General features: G+C 46.4%; 1 protein-coding gene across 3 annotated transcripts in view; it reads right to left on the bottom strand.

Annotated features, from left to right (window-relative positions):
- The window catches only part of epha3 (eph receptor A3), a 140,064-nt gene that overhangs the window by 52,168 nt on the left and 73,406 nt on the right, over window positions 1–14,490 (bottom strand). For all 3 annotated transcript variants that reach the window (XM_045704677.1, XM_045704676.1, XM_045704678.1), the window contains exons 4-6: window positions 10,491–10,646; window positions 7,339–7,674; window positions 133–257 (exon numbers count right to left, since the gene is read on the bottom strand). In XM_045704677.1, coding sequence (XP_045560633.1) covers window positions 133–257; window positions 7,339–7,674; window positions 10,491–10,646 — 617 coding nt within the window. The remainder of the gene's footprint in view (window positions 1–132; window positions 258–7,338; window positions 7,675–10,490; window positions 10,647–14,490) is intronic.

Below are 14,490 nucleotides of genomic sequence, written 5' to 3'. Positions count from 1 at the left end.
GAGAGAGGTAGAATTAGCCCACATGTTGTCTCTTCTCTTTCTTCAGTTAATGGAATCAGTCGAACAAGTATAGGGCAGCAAGGGGACAGCAGAGAAACAGTACTAAAGCAAGTATGGTGTTTGTGAACCGACCTTCTGGTAGTATTTGACCTCGTAGTCCAGTATGATGCCGTTGGGTCTCTCTGGTTCCAGCCAGGACAGAGAGATGCTGTTACGAGACGTACGGTCCTTCCTGATTACAGTCACTGGAGAAGGGGCTGGAGAGAACAGAGAGAGAGCGATGATTGACCATATAGAACAACCTATAGCAGTTCACAGGAAGTTCATGCAGCATGTTCAGTCAGCAGTTTGTATCCTGTTAATAGTTCCTATTGAAGGGGTTTCTGTTGGTTCCTGTTGGTCTAATTGAGTTAATTAGTCCACCAGAGGATAACCAGAGGAGGTCCATAGTGGAAGGGGGAGAACAGCGGGAGTCATAACATACATCCACACAGACTGCATCTATACTACAGGCCAGAGTCTCAGAGATCAACCCCAGAGCCAGCAGGCACCATGATATCATCCCCGATGTATAGGGTAACATCAGAGGATATATAAACCTCATCCCTCCATGCATGCCCCCAGTGTATTACCCTCCCTCCATCCCTCCATCCCTCTCTCTCATGTCGCATCGCCTTGGGAGCTCACATGGTCTCAATCTGGCACAGTAATTTAACTTAGGACTCCCTCCATCTCTCCCGCCATTCCTCTCTCCCCCCTTTTCCACTTTTACAGTTGTCTAATTGCTAGCTGGAGCTGAGAGGCCAGGCTGCCATATGAAGACTGAGCTTTAATTTTATTAGACCACAGGAAACAACATGTTTGTCTTTGAAATGTTCGAGCCTGTCTTGATTCTGATGATACAGCTTCAGAAGGGCTGGCTGGTTTTTTCCACTGGAAGTTATTTTCTCTCTGTTAATGAATCCATATGGAGCGAGCGAGTCTAATTTCAGTCTCCACCCTCTCTTGCTCTGTCTCTCATTCCCTTTGTTTCTGATAGTGTATAGCTGTTGTTTTATTGGTTCTGTAGTTTACGGGTGTAATGATTTATTATGTCTGGGCTGAAGACAGGTTCTCTCTCTCTCTCTCTCTCTCTCTCTCTCTCTCTCTCTCTCTCTCTCTCTCTCTCTCTCTCTCTCTCTCTCTCTCTCTCTCTCTCTCTCTCTCTCTCTCTCTCTCCCTCTGAACAGCTCTTGGGGGCTTCTTCTCTCTCTCTCAGTCTCCCAAATAAGTCCCAATAGCCCACTGCAGAGAGGAGAGGATTTGACTCAAGTGTGTGTGTGTGTGTGTGTGTGTGTGTGTGTGTGTGTGTGTGTGTGTGTGTGTGTGTGTGGGGGGGATGTAGGAGAGGGGCTGAGACTCGTCTGACGACACCCTGTCAGAATATCCGGACGATTCCCTCCCTTCCGAGACGGCCGGTGAATCCAGCTTTTAACAGCTTTGGCAGGTTTAAACTGAGTGTGTCGGTGTAGTGTGTTTGTGTGTGTTTCTCTCTGACAGAGGGCAGCTTGCGGGTCCTCTCTCTCCTCGGACAGACCCACATGTGTGTTTAGGGAGCTGTACAGTGACAACCCTAATCCTTGTCAGCTCAGTGTGATGGGTAATGCAGCTGCAGCATGAGGATGATGTGTGTGTGGATGCTTTGTTTGTATGTTATGGGGACAAACTAAAGGAAATACTTTTCACACATTCCAATCTTTAGTCTATTTTCATCAGCTGAAGGACCATCCCACATTAAACTCTTACTCCTACTATTCTCATCACACTCTCAGGAGACAGCTTGGTGAAATATGCAACCTTGACATCTACAGTAAATGCATAACTGGTGATATGAACCCGATGTCAGTGTCCTTTTAAAAAGGCACAGAGAGACGAGAGGAAGGTTATAGGATCTGTGGGTAAAAACATGATAAGGACACACATACTCTAAGCACACACACAGACTGATAGAGAGCTCTGTTGAAATCTGCTATCTTGTTTTGCACCCAAATTACTGAGCTCTCTGAACTTAGATGTCCTGGTACCCCTTGGTCAGTTTTTCTTAATATGTTTACTAGTTTTGTATATTGTATATTGTATGTGTTTGATGTATTTATGCAGGGCTCATCTGTAAAAGAGACCCTAGTCTCAGCATGACTATCCTGTCAAAATAAAGCTACAAAATTAAATCAAAAAGACATAATCAGTGGATCTGGTGTTTTTGTAGCCTCTACCCTCCCACTCCCTTAGAGCGGTACACACAAGTCAGGAGATGAGTGAAGAGCACTAAATCTGTATGACACACACACACACACACACACACACACACACACACACACACACACACACAAAACACATAAAATCGGTATTTACTGCTCATCTCTCTGCCGTCATTTCAAAGGGATGTGTCTGGGCTCTGTCAGCCTTTATAGAGCACAGCTGGGATAACACACAGGACACTCAGCACACACCTCATTGTACACAGCAGTGTGTGTGTGTGTGTGTGTGTGTGTGTGTGTGTGTGTGTGTGTGTGTGTGTGTGTGTGTACACCCCAAGCTACACCACAGGATCTATTGGGGTGAGGGCCAAAACATGTATAAACCCTGTTTCTCTCTCTGCATGCAATTAACAGTGCATTGAGTACACATTACTTTAGCTAGCATTATCCTCCACCAACCAGAGACTGTAGTGTGGTTGACAGTGACGTCTGGTCTCCTGGCTCCTGAACTAACTGAAACAGTCCCATCTATCACCACTCTGTCACACAGAAAGACAGAGGCATTCACCTACTGTAGCACTACAACAAGAGAGAGGAGACAGGACCCATTGCCCCAGTGGACAGAGATGCACGGAGAAAGAGTCTTCTAGCAGAAAGGAAAGTCTAACTCAATGAAAAATATAGGACTGTAATGGGAGGAGTCAGCACCATAACTACAACACACATTTACAGTTGAAGTCAGAAGTTTACATACAGCTTAGCCAAATACATTTAAACTCAATTTTTCACAATTCCTGACTTTTAATCCTAGTAAAAATTCCCTGACTCAGGTCAGTAAGGATCATCACTTTATTTTAAGAATGTGAAATGTCAGAATAATAGTAGAGGAAATGATTTATTTCAGCTTTTATTTCTTTCATCACATTCCCAGTGGGTCAGAAGTTGACATACACTCAATTAGTATTTGGAAGCATTGCCTTTAAATGTAAATAGCCTTCCACAACCTTCCCACAATAAGCTGGGTGAATTTTGGCCCATTCCTCCTGACAGAGCTAGTGTAACTGAGTCAGGTTTGTAGGCCTCCTTGCTCGCACACGCTTTTTCAGTTCTGCCCACAAGTTTTCTATGGGATTGAGGTCAGGGCTTTGTGATGGCCACTCCAATACCTTGACTTTGTTGTCCTTAAGCCATTTTGACAACTTTGGAAGTCTGATTGTGGTCATTGTCCATTTGGAAGACCTATTTGCAAACAAGCTTAAACTTCCTGACTGATGTCTTGAGATGTTGCTTCAATATATCCACAGAATTTTCCTGCAGCAAAGCACCCCCACATGATGCTGCCACCCCCATGCTTCACGCTTGGGATGGTGTTCTTCGGCTTGCAAGCCTCCCCCTTTTTCCTCCAAACATAACAATGGTCATTATGGCCAAACAGTAATATTTTTGTTTCATCAGTCCAGAGAATATTTCTCCAAAAATGATGATCTTTGTCACCATGTGCAGTTGCAAACTGTAGTCTGGCTTTTTTATGGCGGTTTTGAGCAGTGGCTTCTTCCTTGCTGAGTGGCCGTTCAGGTTATGTTGATATAGGACTCGTTTTACTGTGGATATAGATACTTTTGTACGTGTTTCCTCCAGCATCTTCACAAGGTCCTTGTTGTTCTGGGATTGATTTGCACTTTTCACACCAAAGTACGTTCATCTCTAGGAGACAGAATGCATCTCCTTCCTGAGCGGTATGAAGGCTGTGTGGTCCCATCGTATTTATACTTGCATACTATTGTTTGTACAGATGAACGTGGTACCTTCAGGCGTTTGGAAATTACTCCCAAGGATGAACCAGACTTGTTGAGGTCTACAATTTCTTTCTGAGGTCTTGGCTGATTTCTTTAGATTTTCCCATGATGTCAAGCAAAGAGGCACTGAGTTTGAAGGTAGGCCTTGAAATACATCCACAGGTACACCTCCAATTGACTCAAATTATTTCAATTAGCCTATCAGAAGCTTCTAAAGCCATGCCATCATTGTCTGGAATTTTCCAAGTTGTTTAAAGGCACAGTCAACTTAGTGTATGTAAACTGACCCACTGGAATTGTGATACAGTGAATTATAATTGAAATAATCTGTCTGTAAACAATTGTTGGAAAAATTACTTGTGTCATGCACAAAGTAGATGTCCTAACCGACTTGCCAAAACTATAGTTTGTTAAAAATACATTTGTGGAGTGGTTGAAAAACGAGTTTTAATGACTCCAACCTAAGTGTATGTAAACTTCCGACTTCAACTGTATGACTGAACAGGGAGGGAGAGAGATGTGTATGGGGAATGAAAGACAGAGACAGAAACAGAGACACAGGGAAAGATAGAAGGACAGAGAGAAAGAACCACAGACAGGGATGTATAAAGAGAGAGAAGGAGAGGGAGGGTGTAGTGAAATCTAGTCATCATGCATGCATTCCTAGTTTGGTATCAGAATGTTGAGGTTTGTTACATTCCGCTGCAGAAAAATTGATTTGTCTCCGGGAGGGACTTTCACTGGGCCAAGTCCTCCCCTGGGATGTTGGAGAATGTTGGGATGTTGGAGAAATTTGGGATTGTGGAGAATGTTTATATGAGAGATCGATGTGAGCAGCCCATCCCTGTGTTACAACAGCCTGTGTGTGTGTGTGTGTGTGTGTGTGTGTGTGTGTGTGTGTGTGTGTGTGTGTGTGTGTGTGTGTGTGTGTGTGTGTGTGTGTGTGTGTGTGTGTGTGTGTGTGTTAAAGTGAGTTAATGTGTGAAAAAGTGTTTATATGAAAGGTTGATGTGAACCCGTTTCATTATAACGACTGTCTGTAATAACTGAAAAACAACACAAAGATTTATACAGAGTGTATTTGTGAGGGAGACATTTGATACTGGTGATAAAACACTGAAGAACACTGGCTGGGATCAGAAGCCATGGATTAGAGGCAACATCCGCACCGAGCTAAAGTCTAGAGCTGCCGCTTTCAAGGAGCGGGACACTTATAAGAAGTCTCGCTATGCCCTCAGACGAACCATCAAACAGGCAAAGCGTCAATACAGGACTAAGATCGAATCCTACTACACCGGCTCAGACGCTCGTTGGATGTGGCAGGGCTTGAAAAATATTACGGACCAGAAAGGGAAACCCAGCCACGAGCTGCCCAGTGACGCGAGCCTACCAGATGAGCTAAATGCCTTTTATGATCGACTCGAGGCAAGCAACACTGAAGCATGCACGAGAACACCAGCTGTTCCGGACGACTGTGTGACCACGCTCTCTGTAGCAGCTGTGAGCAAGACCTTTAATCAGGTCAACATTCACAAAGCTGTGGTGCCAGACAGATTACCAGGACGTGTACTCAAAGTATGCGTGGACCAACTGTCAAGTGTCTTCACTGACATTTTCAACCTCTCCCTGACCGAGTCTGTAATACCTACATGTTTCAAGCAGACCACCATAGTCCCTGTGCACAAGAAAGTGAAGGTAACCTGCATAAATGATTACCAATCTGTGGCACTAATGTCGGTAGCCATGAAGTGCTTTGAAAGGCTGGTCATGGCTCACATCAACAGCATTGTCCCGGACACCCTAGACCCACTCCAATTCTCATTCCGCCCCAACAGATCCACAGATGATGCAATCTCAATTGCACTCCAAACTGCCCTTTCCTACCTGGACAAAAGGAACACCTACGTGAGAATGCTGTTCATTGACTACAGCTCAGCGTTCAACACCATAGTGCTCACAATGCTCATCACTAAGCTTAGGATCCTGGGACGAAACACCTCCCTCTGCAACTGGATCCGGGACTTCCTGACGGTCCGCCCCCAGGTGATAAGGGTAGGAAACAACACATCTGTCGTGCTGATCCTCAACCCCGGGGGCCCTCAGGGGTGCGTGCTTAGTCCCCTCCTGTACTCCCTGTTCACCCATGACTGTGTGGCCAAGCATGTCTCCAACACCATCATTAAGTTTGCTGACGACACAACAGTAGTAGGCCTGATTATCGACAATGATGAGACAGCCTATAGACAGCCTATAGGAAGGAGATCAGAGACCTGGCAGTGTGGTGCCAGGACAACAACCTCTCCCTCAATGTGAGCAAGACAAAGGAGCTGATCGTGGACTACAGGAAAGGAGGGCCAAACAGGCCCCCATTAACATCGACGGGGTTGAAGTGGAGCGGGTCGAGAGTTTCAAGTTCCTTGGTGTCCACATCACCAACGAACTATCATGGTCCAAACACACCAAGAAAGTCGTGAAGAGGGCACGACAAAACCTTTTCCCCCTCAGAAGACTGAAAAGATTTGGCATGGGTCCTCAGATCCTCAAAAGGTTCTACAGCTGCGTCATTGAGAGAATCCTGACCGGTGGCATCACTGCCTTATATGGCAACTGCTCGGCATCTGACCGTAATGCGCTCAGTGCGTACGGCCCAGTACATCAATGGGGGCAAGCTTCCTGACTTCCAGGACGTCTATACTAGGCAGTGTCAGAGGAAGGCCCTAAAATTGGTCAAATACTCCAGTCACCCAAGTCATAGACTGTTCTCTTTGCTACCGCATGGCAAGCGGTACCGGAGCGCAAAGTCTAGGACCAAAAGGCTCCCTAAACGCTTCCACCCTCAAGCCATAAGACTGCTGAACAATTAATCAAATGGCCACCCGGACTTTTACATTGACCCCCCCCCTTTGTTTTTACAATGCTGCCACTCGCTGTTTATTATCTATGCATAGTCACTTTACAAATTACCTGGACTAACCTGTATCTCCGCACATTGACTAGGTACCGGTACCCCTGTATATAGCCTCCTTATTGTTATGTAATTTTCTTGTGTTACTTTTAGATTTGATTTGTTAAAAAAAACAATCACTTTAGTTTATTTTGTAAATATTTTCTTAATGCTATTTCTAGAACTGCATTGTTGGTTAAGGGCTTGTATAGTAAGCATTTCACGGTAAGGTCTACTACACCTGTTGTATTCGGCGCATGTGACAAATAAAATGTGATTTGATTTGTAAATGTCCAGAGCTGATGGTTGGAATGAATGCATGAATGTACGTTTATGTGTGTGTCTTCATCTCCGGCCGTACCTGCTTGGTTGGTAGTGATGGTCACAGCAGCATATTGCCTCATGGTTGGGGCTAACTGGGACACTCCATTTTGAGCTTCGATTTCGAAGGTGTAGTTGGTGTGAGCCAGCAGGTCTCCCACGGTTACGGTAGTGTTCTGCAGGCCTGCAGCACGGGGGAGGAACCGCACATTACTGCGACACGCCTCACACACCCTCTGGCCCTGCCTGCAGCGCTTACACAGCACGGTGAAGGTGACGTCCTTACGACCTCCTGTGTCCTCCGGCCAGGACCAGTCCAGAATCACTGAGGTCTCATTGATGACTGAGATCACGTTACGAGGAGCGGAGGGAGGACCTGAGAGAGAGAGAGAGAGAGAGAGAGAGAGAGAGAGAGAGAGAGAGAGAGAGAGAGAGAGAGAGAGAGAGAGAGAGAGAGAGAGAGAGAGAGAGCAATGAAAATACATAATATTTCTTGAGCGAAAGGTCAGGGAGCCAGGAACATAATTACAAATCCCTTGTACACAGCAAAGTAACCGCAAGAAGCCCAAACAGATAAAATATTTGACTAAAACATAATCATTTCAAACCTTATAATTGAACACGATCACATACAGTGCATTTGGAAAGTATTCAGACCACCTGACTTAATCCACATTATGTTACGTTACAGGCTTATTCTAAAATGGATTCAATAAAAAGAATCCTCATCAATCTACACACAATAGCCAATAATAACAAAGTGAAAACAGGTTTCTAGAAATGTATTAAAAATAAAAAAAGGAAATACCTTATTTACATAAGTATTCAGACCCTTTGCTATGAAACTAGAAATTGAGCTCAGGTGCATCCTGTTTCCATTGATCATCCTTGAGATGTTTCTACAACTTGATTGGAGTCCACCTGTGGTAAATTCAATTGATTGGACATGATTTGGAAAGGCACACACCTGTCTATATAAAGTCCCACAGTTGACAGTGCATGTCAGAGTAAAAACCAAGCCATGAGGTAGAAGGAACTGTCCGTAGAGCTCCAAGATAGGATTGTGTCGAGGCACAGATCTGGGGAAGGGTACCAAAAAATGTCTGCAGCATTGAAGTTCCCCAAGAACACAGTGGCCTCCATCATTACTAAATGGAAGAGATTTGGAACCACCAAGACTCTTCCTAGAGCTGGCCGCACGACCAAACGCTGGTTGGCACAGCTGGTGAAGAACCTACAGGAAGGCCAAGTCACAGATCCTAGGGGCATCCCTCTGCCCACACAGTAGCTCCCCTTACCTGAATGCCAAGCTTCACATCTGGAGGAAACCTGGCACCATCCCTACGGTGAAGCATGGTGGTGGCAGTATCATGCTGTGGGGATGTGTTTCAGCGGCAGGGACTGGGAGATTAGTCAGGATCGAGGGAAAGATGAACGGAACAAAATACAGAGATCCTTGATGAAAATCTGCTCCAGAGCGCTCAGGACCTCAGACTGGGGTGAAGGTTCACCTTCCAACAGGACAACGACGCTAAGCACACAGCCAAGACAACGCAGGAGTGGCTTCGGGACAAGTTTATGAATGTCCTTGAGTGGCCCAGCCAGAGCCCGGACTTGAAACCAATCGAACATCTGTGGAGAGACCTGAAAATAGCTGTGAGTGACGCTCCCCATCCAACCTGACAGAGTTTGAGAGGATCTGCAGAGAATAGCGGGAGAAACTCCCCAAAAACAGGTGTGCCAAGCTTGTAGCGTCATAACCAAGAAGACTGGAGGTTGTAATCTCTGCCAAAGATGCTTCAACAAAGTACTGAGTAAAGGGTCTGAATACATATGTAAATGTGATTTATATATATATATATATGTTTTGCAAACATTTGTAAAAACCTGTTTTTGCTTTGTCATTATGGGGTATTGTGTGTAGATTTATGAGGGTGGTGGGGGGGACAATTTAATCAATTTTATAATAAGGCTGTAATATAACAAAATGTGGAAAACGTCAAGAGGTCTGCATACTTTCCGAATGCACTGTATATCTGTCTATTAGGCATGGGAATAATTTAAAACAGATTTCCTAAATGAAAATATCTATGTAGCTTTTTTGGGCCAAATTCAGCCCGCGGGCCAGCAGTTCAGGAACCCTGTAATATATAAATCAATATGTGTGTGTGATGGAGTGACAGCAGTCTGTCTCTTTGGGCAGAAGATTCAGTTCAGTCACCAGTCAAAGGGAGGGAGAATGGAGAAAGCAAGGACACAGAATAAGACCAAACCTCAAACTCTCTCTGACAGATGGAAATGGCATGTTTTACTGTGAACAGATTCTCTGAATATTTCCAGACTTTATTATCAGACCTATGGAAGTCATTACACTGGGACCTAACCAGAACCACTGAAGAGATCCACTGTAAAGAAATGGAACAAGGGAGGAGATAGGGCGAGGAGGATTGATTTTGACAATATAAAGCCTTGTTGGTTGGTTTGTTTGTCTGCGGTGTTGGGGGTTCAGATGGTGGATACAGTCAACTTTACAGTACTCAACTGTTCTAGGTCCTTGACTCCACTCTACTGCACATTCACAACGCTCATCTAGCTGCCTGAACATAATACTAATGAGACCAGAGATCTGGGTTTCACATCAGTCTCCAACCTCAGGCTGCCACATAGGGTGTGTCATGTATAGAGGTATAGAACACCAGATGTGATATGAGATCAGTTCATACAGTCATACTGGTGTAAATACATGTTCCTGTCCAATCTTGACCTTCCTTTCCAGACTCCTGCTCATTACCTGAGTCTATAAAGGTTTTAGGACTGTAAAACAGAACTCTAACAGATCAGTATGAGGAAACTGGAAATAAGGGTATGCTGTGGTTGTTCTGAACTCCCCCCAGGGACTACAGACATGGCTGCTGCTGCTGGTTTAATAGGACAGCAGTCATCAAGGATTCCAGGGCAGTGATCTATGGGTAATGTAGTTTAGGATACAGCCATCTGCTTCTGTAAACCATCCGGATACAGCTCAGAGAGAGAGAGGGGAATGATGATGAGCGAGAGAGAGAGCGAGAGAGAGAGAGAGAGAGAGAGAGAGAGAGAGAGAGAGAGAGAGAGAGATGTTGTCCTCAGAGACACAGTGGCTGAAATTGTTGAGAGAATATACAAACAGAGAGACACACACACACACAGACGTACGTGTGCAGGCCATAGATGGCGGGTCTCCATCAGCTCGGAAGTAGTTTTTCTCGCAGCCACAGTGTAGCGCTCCCTCATGATGGGTGAAGCTGTGAGGTGGACACTTAGAACACTGGACGTTACCCAGCAGAGACTTATAGAACCCTGCTCTGCATGCTGGAGAGAGAGAAGGAGAGGGAGGGGAGAGATAGAAGGAGAGGGAGGGAGGGGGAGAGAGAAGGAGAGGGAGGGGGAGAGAGAGAAGGAGAGGGAGGGGGAGAGATAGAAGGAGAGGGAGGGAGGGGGAGAGAGAAGGAGAGGGAGGGGGAGAGATAGAAGGAGAGGGAGGGGAGAGATAGAAGGAGAGGGAGGGGAGAGATAGAAGGAGAGGGAGGGAGGGGGAGAGAGAAGGAGAGGGAGGGGGAGAGATAGAAGGAGAGGGAGGGGGAGAGATAGAAGGAGAGGGAGGGGAGAGATAGAAGGAGAGGGAGGGGAGAGAGAGAAGGAGAGGGAGAGGAGAGATAGAAGGAGAGGGAGGGGAGAGATAGAAGGAGAGGGAGGGGAGAGATAGAAGGAGAGGGAGAGGAGAGATAGAAGGAGAAGGAGAGGAGAGAGAGAAGGAGAGGGAGGGGGAGAGAGAGAAGGAGAGGGAGGGGGAGAGATAGAAGGAGAGGGAGGGGGAGAGATAGAAGGAGAGGGAGGGGAGAGAGAGAAGGAGAGGGAGGGGGAGAGATAGAAGGAGAGGGAGGGGGAGAGAGAGAAGGAGAGGGAGGGGGAGAGATAGAAGGAGAGGGAGGGGGAGAGAGAGAAGGAGAGGGAGGGGGGAGAGAGAAGGAGAGGGAGGGGGAGAGAGAGAAGGAGAGGGAGGGGGAGAGAGAGAAGGAGAGGGAGGGGAGAGAGAGAAGGAGAGGGAGGGGGAGAGAGAGAAGGAGAGGGAGGGGGAGAGAGAGAAGGAGAGGGAGGGGGAGAGAGAGAAGGAGAGGGAGGGGGAGAGAGAGAAGGAGAGGGAGGGGAGAGAGAGAAGGAGAGGGAGGGGGAGAGAGAGAAGGAGAGGGAGGGGGAGAGAGAGAAGGAGAGGGAGGGGAGAGAGAGAAGGAGAGGGAGGGGGAGAGTAGAAGGAGAGGGAGGGGGAGAGAGAAGGAGAGGGAGGGGAGAGATAGAAGGAGAGGGAGGGGGAGAGAGAGAAGGAGAGGGAGGGGGAGAGAGAAGGAGAGGGAGGGGGAGAGAGAAGGAGAGGGAGGGGGAGAGAGAGAAGGAGAGGGAGGGGGAGAGAGAAGGAGAGGGAGGGGGAGAGATAGAAGGAGAGGGGGGAGAGAGAAGGAGAGGGAGGGGGAGAGATAGAAGGAGAGGGAGGGGGAGAGAGAAGGAGAGGGAGGGGGGAGAGAGAGAGAGATGTGGTGAGTATATATAGCAGGATTGACAATAACAATAACGTTCCATAGAGAAATGAAAAATGTCACGACAATAGATCAAATCATATCCATAAAGGTATAATTAATAATCAAGGTTAACAACTAGAAGAATACAGAATGAAAGACACATGGTGAGAGAGGGAGAGGTCAACAGGAGGAGGACGAAAGACGGGAGATTTGGGGGGGATGGTGACACTTTCTTTTTTTCGAATCCAACCTTTCATTACTGTACAGGCTAGATGAATGACTTTAATCTTCTCTGATGACCGTGAGTATGAACCCACCGCCACAACCACCACAACCACACACACACTGTAAATCTATACCGGGGAGAATGGGAGAGAAGAATAGAACATGGAAACAGTGCCTCTCTCCCAGACCCATCCAGGACCCAGTATGAAGGATGTAAATGAAGCTGTTCAATTGGAGGGGAGGCTCAGTAACTACACTATTCCCCAGCATCCTGTTCTACTGCTAATGAACGGGGAGAATGACCAAACCACCAACATATCCCACTCTCCTCCTCTCTTATTTCAGATCTAATCATTTTCATCTGATCCATGCTGAGCAGCAACGCTTTAAAGTCAGTCAGCGAGCAGATTCTCTCAGAGACGTTTAACTCCACTTTCCAGCCCAGACTCTATAAGGGTTAGGGGTGTGTGTGTTACACTTCTGTAATGTTATTCTTTTAGAGAATCAGCAGGCAGGCAGCACTTAGTCCAGATATACAGTCGCTGCTTCTGGACATAACAGTAAGAAATACAGAGGAGTAGAAATGTCCCCAGTCAGCAGTATAAAGGCTGGTAGGACTGGTGGACAACATCAGTGGAACGTGTAGCTACGTTCATCTCTTACAGCCCCTCAAGGTTACTCATGACAGAGTCCTATTCACTACTGTCTCCCCACTGTCTGAGGTATCAGCAGAGGCCTGTGTGTGTGTGTGTGTGTGTGTGTGGGTGCGTGTGTGTGTGTGTGTGTGTGTGTGTGTGTGTGTGTGTGTGTATGTGATTGGTGTGTGAAATCAATGTCAACACTTTTTTCGGCCAATCAGCTGACATTGTTCCCAAATGGGATAACCACCCAGTCAGCACAGTCAGCACATTCACACACAAACAGCACAACAAAGAATGAACCCCTAACTAAATGAACCCCACAAAATCTGCTAAAATCACTCGATTCGATTTTATTCTTGACAGGCCTCAGTCCTATGAGTACTTATCTAGGATATGTCAATATAATCTTATTCATTCTGATCTAAAAGGCTAAACTGATCCTAGATCAGCACTACTACTCTGAGATGCTTTGTGGATACGGGCTGTGATCTCTGTGAAGACTAAATAAGTATGCCAGACAGTGTAGTATCAGATGATGATGATAATATCAGGTCTATCTCTGAGTAACTCTTCTGTGTTATGTTCCACACACAAAGCAGAGCTGGCCACAGGCCCACACTTCTTCTCTCCTACATCAGACCTCAGACCCTCACAGCCCCAGGACCCATAGGATCCCCGGCCAACTTATCAAAGTGTTACATGATGGAGAAGAGGGAGGGAGGGAGAGAGAGTGTGTGTGTGACGTGATAGAAAAGTAATATGACAATGCGTGTGAGCTCGACTAAGGAAACCTCTTCAGAAAACAGAGTGTGTGTGTGAACTAGCCTGTGTTATTGATTAAACGTGCTGTGTGTGTGGGACATGAGTTTATCTGTTCGTGTTTGTAGGCTATGTGTGTGTATCCATGATTCCCAGGCCTCCCACCAAACACCTCATGACCTCAGATATGTGAGATAAGCATCTCATATCCACTCTGCTCCTTTTAACTGCACTTTTATCAATCAGACAGAAGATATGAGGGACAAAGACTGAGTAGAAAGATGGAGAGAGAGAGTGGGAGAGAAAGGAGAGGGGAGTAGAGAGAAGAGAGTGAAAGCGAGAGAGAGAGAGAGAGACAGAGAGGGGGAGATGGTAGGACAGAAAAGAGAGTGGAGGAAAGAGAGTTAGAACGAAGAGAGAGAGAGAGAGAGAGAGAGAGAGAGAGAGAGAGAGAGGGAGGGAGAGGGTAGGACAGAAAAGAGAGTGGAGGAAAGAGAGTTAGAAAGGAGAGAGAGAGAGAGAGAGAGAGAGAGAGAGAGACAGAGAGGGGGAGATGGTAGGACAGAAAAGAGAGTGGAGGAAAGAGAGTTAGAACGAAGAGAGAGAGAGAGAGAGAGAGAGAGAGAGAGGGAGGGAGAGGGTAGGACAGAAAAGAGAGTGGAGGAAAGAGAGTTAGAAAGGAGAGAGAGAGAGAGAGAGAGAGAGAGAGACATCCAGACAGAGCTGTCAGTGACTGAGGGGTTATTGTGGACAAGTGCATCCATTCAGCAGGCCTGTTAGCACTAATTATATCAGTAACACTATCCCTGTCTGCTGCTCTCAAGACCTGGCCATGATAGAATACCTAGTCCCATGGCGAAGGCACACACAAACATACACCCACACCATTGTCCACATTCTCGTCCCTGTGTGCTAGTGTCAGCCATATGATATGACAGGTGATGTGTAAAGCTCCATTGTCCAGCTGTATGGAAGACTGTGGAGCATCAGTGACATAATTAGCAGAATCGCTAGAGG

The sequence above is a fragment of the Salmo salar genome, chromosome ssa21 (genome assembly GCF_905237065.1).
Source record: "Salmo salar chromosome ssa21, Ssal_v3.1, whole genome shotgun sequence".
In the NCBI taxonomy this organism is placed as follows: Eukaryota; Metazoa; Chordata; class Actinopteri; order Salmoniformes; family Salmonidae; genus Salmo; species Salmo salar.
The sequence above is the reverse complement of the archived record's forward strand: the minus strand, read 5'-3'. Positions and strand labels throughout refer to the sequence as shown.